The following is a 9,026-nucleotide window of genomic DNA, read 5'->3' on the forward strand; positions in this document are numbered from 1 at the left end:
CTCTCTCTCTCTCTGTGTGTGTGTGTGTCTCTCTCTCTCTCTGTGTGTGTGTGTCTCTCTCTCTCTCTCTCTCGCTCTGTGTCTCTCTCTCTCTCTCTCTCTCTCTCTCTCTCTCTCTCTCTCTCTCTCTCTCTTTCCTGGCGGTGTTGTGGTACCAGCTGCACTTCTCAAAGCCTAAATGAGACCCAGCGATTGTGCTTTGCCCATCTGACAGCACAGAGTGTTTCTGTTAATGAGGATATCAGGGCTTAGTCGCCGGAAAGGTGCTGAATTATGTATGAGGTGTCATTAGACGCTTACCACGCTGGCCGTCATTACCGCACATTGTTTCTGCTGCTGCTATTAGGCAGGGCTAACGTTTGGCAAATGCTTGGTCAGCGCTCAGCCGACGTGTTACTGGACGCCTTTAAGCCCCATCCAAAACAAACAGGCACACGTTCACGATTGCCTTTTCCTCGTTCCCTCGCCTCTCGCACGAGGAAGAGGGCTCGTTCTCTGTCGAGATGTTGTGTAAGTGTGAACAGCCACGTGCTTGAAGCGGTAAACTTTGACCTCGGCACCGGGCTGGCAGATTGGACAGATCATTACCGCTCTCTGCCTAGCGTGCTCGGTTCAGCCGTTTCTTGCATGGCCTCTCAGAAAAGGTCCTCATCTCCATTGCTAATGTGAATGAGAATGGATGTTAAGGTCTCCCGCTCATGTTATGCCTGAGAAACGAACACGGTCGCTTCTCTGCACTCTGATCTCTTAGCTTCAGTCTTCACATCATTCTGTCTCAGAAACACGCGTGTGTGAATGAACACCGGTTGACATTCAAACATTCATTCTCACGCTTGGCTTCCACCAGGATGTGCTTGCGTTTACACGCCACACCTCAAAGTTCGATATTATCTGTAACACTCGAAAAGCTAGTGTTAAGTGTGTCCATTTATGAACTTGTCCTATTGTACGTATTCAAGGCCCAGATGCACCAATCTAACATAAATGAACTAGAAGCAATGAAAAGTGTACCGCGGTGTATCATATCGTCTGAGTCTGCACCAAAAATTTGTGCTTGAACACACCACAAATACTACAGCCAATGGCCAACTAGCACGTAACTCTCCACACCAGCAGGTGGCAGTAGTCTGCATCTGTCAATCAAAAGGAAAATCAGAACTAGCGGTGCGTTAAAAACAGCATATATCGCCCTCCGATGGGCACTTTGGAGTGAAAACAATCATGGCCGCCACATTGAAGGTTTCGTTCCAAACCAAAGTGCCCTGTCCCAAATGGAACACTTCATGTGCACTTGCGGTCTTATGAACTTACAATGGCCGCCGTGTGCGTGTGTCTGTTAAGTTCATGTCCCATTCGTCATTTTAGCATTCAGAAGGGTGCTCGCGAGCGCCCCCTTTGCGGCCTCGATCCGCACTTCTGCATTACGTCACGAAAGTGCGGACTAAGTGGAAGACCGCGAGGGTTTAGGGTGCAATTTGGGACAGGGCCATTATCTGCATATTTGGAATTACTGTCGCGTCTGAGTGCACCTTGTAGTAGAGCTACAGTAGATTCTGGATAAATTGAGAATCACGATTTTTTTGTCTCAAATAGAGATCACGATTCTCCCATGATTCTGAACTAAACTAAATAATGTGTGACAAAATATTAATTGCTGCAGTCTATTTGAAAGTGCTTAATTAATTGAAATGGATTATTAAACATTTGAATATAGTATATGTATTTAAAATATACTATATTTAATACACCAATTTTCGATATTAAAATTATGAAAAATTGGTTTGAATGAATGATTCAGTGACTCACTCATAAACACTTGTTTCATTACGGGATGAATCAGCGTTTTTGAACGAATCCTGAATGAATGATTCAATGACAAATACATTTTTGATCCGTCACTTGTCGCCACCTAGAGGCAAAACGATGCAATCAACACAAACACGTGCATTATAACACACACGTTTAAAAAAGTTAGAAAGCTTCATCCTTGTCCAGTGTCCCCGCTATTTCTCTCCAGAACGTATCACCAATAAAAATATCTTTGTATTCGGATAAACTAGAATTGTGTGGATTTCTTACAATCTCTTACTGGGACGTTTATTGTGTTTATTGTTGTTCTGCCTCCTCTGTTTGATTTTCGACTGTTAGACAATGGTACAGATCAGTGTTGTCACCTTGTGGACTGATCTGTCAGAATATTTACGGTGCAGATGTTGAAATTTCCACCACAAATACTGTGCATATAGCCTACTGTATATGCATAAAAAAATAACAAAGTATACTTTGACAAGAGGGGGGCAACCACCCAAAATTACGTAGAAGCTGTATAGCAGCGTGCTAAACACTCCGAATAGGTGACTTCTGCACAGGCAAGCATCGCTCACATTAAATGATATCTTAAATCATGAAACTGAGATTTGCTACTCGTGATTGTGTTTACGACTGTCACCAATTCCTGAAAAATTCCTATAGGCTTACACTGAAAGATAGAGTTTGAAGATCAGAATCACAGAGATGAATTGAGAGTAGCCAAAACACTCTAGAACCAAATAAAAAAAAAAACACTCAGAATATCTTAGCAGCACCCTGGCAGTCACCCACAAGTTTTGTATGGGAAAGAAGTGTTACTTCAGAAAATTAGACAATTGAGTTATTACTTTTCTAAGCAATTAGATTTAAAACTGTTGACCTGGAAATGTGAAAATCGATTTAGATTAAAGTGTACAGGGTGGTGTCACCCAGGTTTGTGCTTTGCAAAAAGAGCCATTAAAGCTCAAGTGTGATTTGAATACACATTATCGTCCTCTAGGTTATGCTGTTGGGTTATATCGCCCTCAAAAAAGCTAAAATCATACAGGTCTACATTTCTGTTTGGCCACATTTACCTACATAAGATGCTACAGTTTAACCTCATTCTACCGACTGTTGTCTCATATGTATCTCTGTATTTCTGACCTCCGCAGGACTGCAAATGGAAAGTGTACATGGAGCTTGATGGGGATGAGGTGGCAATCGCATATATCAAAGACGTGACCTTTAATGCCAACAGACCAGATGTAGATGTATTAAAGATGACCAAGGTGAGAAATGTCATGGAACAGTGTACATTACGTCTCCGTTATGTTTGTACTGTGTTTTGAGGAATGCAGGAGACTGAGGTCGTATAGCAGAGATGTTTGTGTCTTAACCTCACAACCGCCAACACACGTTTTAAATGTGTTGTGAGTAGATGCTTGTTATGATGCTGTCATGCCTTTCAGCCTTAGGTTGATGTGCTTTACTGTTTGTGGTCAAATCTCAATTACTCTCCAGCCTCCGTTTGTGATGGATAAGTGGATCGTGGGGATTTCTGGCACACAAATCGTTGACTGCACAGTAAACTATGAGGTAAGTACCAAAACAAAAAAGACTAGGTCCACAGTGCAGTCTACATGAAATAGTGTTCTGAATGTACTTACTACATATTTGCTATAGTACAAGTAGTAATTAAAACCTATACCTAACCTATAAGTCCATGTAGTTACTTTATATTACTTAATACTTTCAGTGCAGTGCGTATCCTGTAAAATAAAGTGCAACCAATTCTGCAGTGTGACATTTTTGCAGAGTGAAACTGCATATTCTGTAAGAAAATACAATGTTAGTGACTTAATGACGTGACATGTGGCCAAGTATGGTGACCCATACTCGGAATTAGTGCTCTGCATTTATCCCATCCAAAGTGCACACACACAGCAGTGAACACACACACCGTGAACACACACCCAGAGCAGTGGGCAGCAGTTGGGGGTTCGGTGCCATGCTCAAGGCAGCTCAAGGCACCTCAGTCGTGGTATTGAAGGTGGGAGAGAGCGCTGTACATTCACTCCCCCCACCTACAATCCCTGCCAGGTACGAGACTCGAACCCACAACCTTACGAGTCCGACTCTCTAACCATTAGGCCACGACTTCCCCTGTCAAGACTTGATCTTGATTATTGGTTATATATTGATTATTATATGTATTGAAGTGAAAACTGAAAGCTTTATTAAATATGAATGCATGTTAATTGCAAAAAAATGTATTATAGTAATTTCACAATAACTTGTCTTTTAAATATGGAGTACTGTCGAATGTACAAACACACATTTATGGTAAACTGTTAATATTTTCTATTAAAACTTGTATGTCGTTATCTACACTCCCATTCAAAAGTTTTTGAACAGTAAGATTTTTTATGTTTTTTTTAGAGTTTAAAGAAGTATTTTCTGCTCACCAAGCTTGCATTTATTTGATCCAAAATACAGCAAAAGCAGTAATATTGTGGAATATTTTTACTATTTAAAATAACTGTTTTCTATTTGAATATATTTTACGATGTAATTTATTCCTGTGATCAAAGCTTATATATTGTAATGATGATGTTGCAATTTAGTACATTTATATTACATTTAAATGCAATATCACACTGCATTTAAAATTATAAAAAGTTCTTTACATGTATATATTTAGTATGATAGTCAACACATCAAAATAAGTGTGCTTCTTTAAAACATAACAAAAGATTATGAAAACATAATGATTTAAAATGATGTAAACTTGAGTGGCCTTTTTGATTAATATTAGTATGAACACTTCTGAAATATATAATTTTAAATTTCAAAGTACATTTCAAGTGCACATGAAATACAATTAAGTACACTTCTTTTTCACATGGGTAGGAACTCATATTAAGATTTTTTATGAATGAATGAATTTTAATTTCATGTTAAATATACAACGTCAACATTTCACTGGACATTTTGTCATTGTAGAGAGTAATTTCAAATACACAAGCAGTATGCTTTTATGAAAACTCTTTATGTGCAACTTTCTAAACAGTGTAAAATCCATTAGGTATATTTGAAATCTGTATGCAAAATGTGCCATTAAGGTTATAAGGGGACATGTTTAAGCTGGTGCCTTGTCTCCTGCCAGGGTAACGTGAGATCTCCTAAGTGCACGAGACACGAGCACAGAGTGCAGTGGAGTCCAGACAGCGGGAGGGACGTGATCAGACCTGTAGAGCTGGTCATTGAGACGGCGCCGAGCATCAGGGAAGGTCACAACAGAAGCAGGTCCAACTCAGGTAAATCAATACTGATTGGTAGAGAGCTTGTTTGGTGTCATATTCAAATTAATTATATTGAATTTTCTTTTGAAAGGCAATATAATATATAGCAATTGAGAACTGGGTAGTAATTGATCACATGTAATCTGGATTACGTAATCAGATTCCAAAACATTAAGTACTTGTAATTAGATTCAATTACATTTTTAAATACTCAAATTATACTCTTTTATTGATTATATGAGTACGTATTACAATTACATATTACAATTTTTCATGCAGTTTGGAATCAGTAACAGACTACAATTTTCAAGTAAACCTCCAGTTCTGTATATATATAAATTGTACAATTGTATTTTAAATATACATATATGTATATGTGTGTGTGTGTATGCATAATATATAACACATATGTGACCCTGGACCACAAAACCAGTCATAAGTGTAAATTTTTTTAAATTGAGATTTATACAACATCTAAAAGCTGAATAAATAAGCTTTCCATTGATGTATGGTTTGTTAGGATCGGACAATATTTGGCCGAGATAAAACTATTTGAAAATCTGGAATCTGAGGGTGCAAAAAAATCTAAATATTGAGAAAATCATCTTTAAAGTTGTCCAAATGAAGTTCTTAGCAATGCATATTACTAATCAAAAATTAAGTTTTAATATATTTACAAATGTACAAAATATCTTCATGGAACATGATCTTTACTTAATATCCTAATGATTTTTGGCATAACAGAAAAATCGATAATTTTGACCCATACAATGTATTGTTGGCTATTGCTACAAATATCCCCCAACGACTTAACACTGCTTTTGTGCTCCAGGGTCACATATGACAATTATAAACACATATATATTTTTTACACAAAATTGTACATTGTATGCAGGTGTCATTCAACCCTACTATCAAGTTTTTGAGTGAAAAATAATAAATGATCTTTAATTTATAGGTAAACTAACTAGTTCCTACTGAGTAATAGCTTAATGTGGGCAATATTTGCAATCCTGTTACTTTATTTTGTATGATTTTATTATTTTTATTTTATTTAATGTTATTTTATTTTACATTTTTTGGGCTGTTGTAGTTGGAAATAAAAAATACTAATAGCAATTACAAACATTTGGATATCAGTGTTGCAAAAATTGCAAACCCCACATGAAATGTACAATAAATAAACCAGCTGCAATGATACTTAGTTTGACCTTCTGAGATGAAATGTCCTTTCAGCCCTATTTTGCATATCCATGGAAAATGTCTCGGTTTCTCATTCTATTATTCTGTTCCTCGATCAGGTGTTGATCCCAGATGGATTTACAGTCTGAGAATGAAGCAGTGGAGAGAGCAAGCTGCCCAGGAGTCCACAGGCAAGATGACCCTCCCTCAGTTCCTCTCCGTCATCGAGAACCAATCATCGTACGCCGCCGCTGTCAGGAGATCACCCAATCGCAGCCCTCTCACTCCATGGACAGACTCGCGGAGTTCCTCTCCCACCCTTTCCGTCAAACTCTCCACCATCCATCTGGGGTCAAAGGGCAGCAGCCCGTCCAGCACGACATCTGAGAGCACCTTGGAGCGAGAGCGGCCCCCTAGTGCTGGAGCTAAACACAACTACCACAGAAAAGCATACTACATGTTTAAAACCAACGGAGGAGAAGTGGAAGCCAGAAGGCCTAATCAGATGTCACAGAGAGGATCCAGAGGCTTGCAACATGCTGGCCGGCCCCGAAGCAACAACTCCTATATGACACCGTCTAACCACCAACGCCCAATACCGGGGATGTCCGTTGTCACTGAGGGGGTGAAGCAGAAAGGGGCGTCTGTAGAGGCCGGGTCTGGTGATGGGGACTGGATTAAAGTAGAAAGAAAGAAACCTAATAAACAGGAACATAAGCACCAGGAAGTGAGGCAGGGCAGAGGCCGGCCGCGCAGAGGAGGGAGAGGCGGTGGGCGTGGCCGAAGTTGAGTGCTTATAAAGCGTTACACCGTGTCCTAACTAGTCAAGATTCCAGCGACAAGCAATTTGAGTGTCCACACCAGACGCGACGCGGCAGAATCAATCAAATATCACAGCCAATCAAAAGCGCGTGTGGGCGGGCTCTCTCTGGAAGCGCACTGCACTCGCAACGAAATACGTTTATAATCTAATTCATAAATATTAAATTTTTTAAGATTATTAAATGTACATACTGAGTGACTGATACCATCTTTGTTATGGAATACGCTTGTTGGTTCGCACTGAGTTCACAGTTTTATCATTTAATTTGTATAATTTGTATGTTGTTGTTCCAGCCACGACGTTGCGGAAATAGAAACCATTTCTACAATAGAAATTTCACGTGTCGCCGTCGTGGCTATAGTTAGGACAAAACCTCTGATTAACATGGAAGAGATACCTTTTATCACTTGACGTGGCCTCGCGTTGCATGTAGCTAGGACACGGTGTTGTGGTTTCTACAATGGTTTCTATTTCCGCGATGTCGCGGCTGGAACAACAACAACATACAAACTATATGACAGTAGATAATCTTAGGTGATTATGCACTTTATAAAAACTTAAACGTGTCTAATGTGAATTTGAATATCATTTAGCGTGAGCTTATAGCCATACTGAAAGCAACAACATAGTTAACCTCAGATTTTGAAAATAAATTAAAGCAAACATGTACATTAAAACTGCGAACACATTGCGAACCAACAAGCGTTTTCCATGATGACGAAGATGGTATCAGTCACTCAGTATGTACATTTAACGATGTTAAAAATGTTTGATATTTATGAATTCGATTATAAACGTATCCATTTCGTTGCGAGTGCAGTGCGCTTCCAGAGAGAGCCCGCCCACACACGCTTCTGATTGGCTGTGATATTTGATTGATTTTGTCTAGTTTGGACACCCAAATTGCTTGACGCTGGAATCTTGTCGTGTCGCGTGTAGTTAGGACCAAGCGACAACCTCCCGCGCTCTCTCGTGAAGCCCCCCCCCCATGTTAAAATGCCCAACTTTACAGCAGAAAAAACATGCTTACAGCCTGGTTCAAAAAGTGGTTTTGGTCTATATTGCTAATTTTGCCCTTGATGACAACAGTGAGGGGGTGAATTTTTTTATAACTCGTCCATTTAAATTATATTAAGCCTTAAAGTTCTGCATAATTAAGGGCGTGGCCACTTGAGTGACAGGTGGATTGCTGCTGCTGTCACCGGCGTCGAGCTAGGTGGGCGTGGCTTCAGCAACCTGCTCCCGCCTCTTTGCCCATTTTCGATTATCCGGGAGAGACACGCTGCCAAGATGGCGACGGCCGGCTCCGCCCACTTTTGAGCTTCAAAAACTCTCTTCAGAAACCTACGGGTGACGTCACGGACACTATATGTCCATGTTTTTATAGTCTATGTTTAGGACAGGGGTTGATAATGAATCACGTTTGATCCACCGTAAGGGCTGGAGAGTTGGCTTATAACCAAAGCACTTAAGTGTTCCTAGGGGATTCAATAAAAGCATCTTCTAAACTGACACTGATAAAGGGTAAAAGTTCACCATGAAATGGATATACTGATTTTAAATGTCATCAATTATGCATTTTCTGAAAAAAAAGAGAGCTTTTCTCTGCTCTTTCATAGTTGATTGCCTAGTCCAGGTTTTAACTTGAATTTGCCTCTCTTGTGGTCTCTGATTTTCTTTTGTTTCTTTTTAAAGGGTTTCTTATGTATTTGAACTATGCTAAACACTTAAGTGATGATGGACTTTTTTCAATTAAACCGTTTCTGCCTGCAAGCCAAACGAGGTTAGACTGTTAAATGTTTTATTATGGAGGTCTATTTCATTTATATGATATGAAAGATTTATTTATTATATTGGTGGAATTTTAAACTTTTGTCAGTTTATAAGATATTAATAAAATATAAACTTGAAATGAACTCTGCTCGTTT

The 9,026-nt window shown here is 39.3% G+C and overlaps 1 protein-coding gene across 1 annotated transcript in view; it reads left to right on the top strand.

Moving 5' to 3' along the window:
• LOC107600726 (mitogen-activated protein kinase kinase kinase MLT-like) overlaps positions 1-7,225 on the top strand; it is a gene marked incomplete at its 5' end in the record, with an annotated part of 21,298 nt that extends 14,073 nt beyond the window's left edge. The window contains 4 exons of the mRNA XM_016292685.1: positions 2,964-3,080; positions 3,313-3,387; positions 4,958-5,108; positions 6,395-7,225. Of these exons, the coding sequence (XP_016148171.1) occupies positions 2,964-3,080; positions 3,313-3,387; positions 4,958-5,108; positions 6,395-7,065 (1,014 nt within the window). The remainder of the gene's footprint in view (positions 1-2,963; positions 3,081-3,312; positions 3,388-4,957; positions 5,109-6,394) is intronic.
• Positions 7,226-9,026: the final 1,801 nt, after the last annotated feature.

This window comes from Sinocyclocheilus grahami, unplaced genomic scaffold (assembly GCF_001515645.1).
Source record: "Sinocyclocheilus grahami isolate Dianchi unplaced genomic scaffold, SAMN03320097.WGS_v1.1 scaffold290.1, whole genome shotgun sequence".
Lineage (NCBI taxonomy): Eukaryota > Metazoa > Chordata > Actinopteri > Cypriniformes > Cyprinidae > Sinocyclocheilus > Sinocyclocheilus grahami.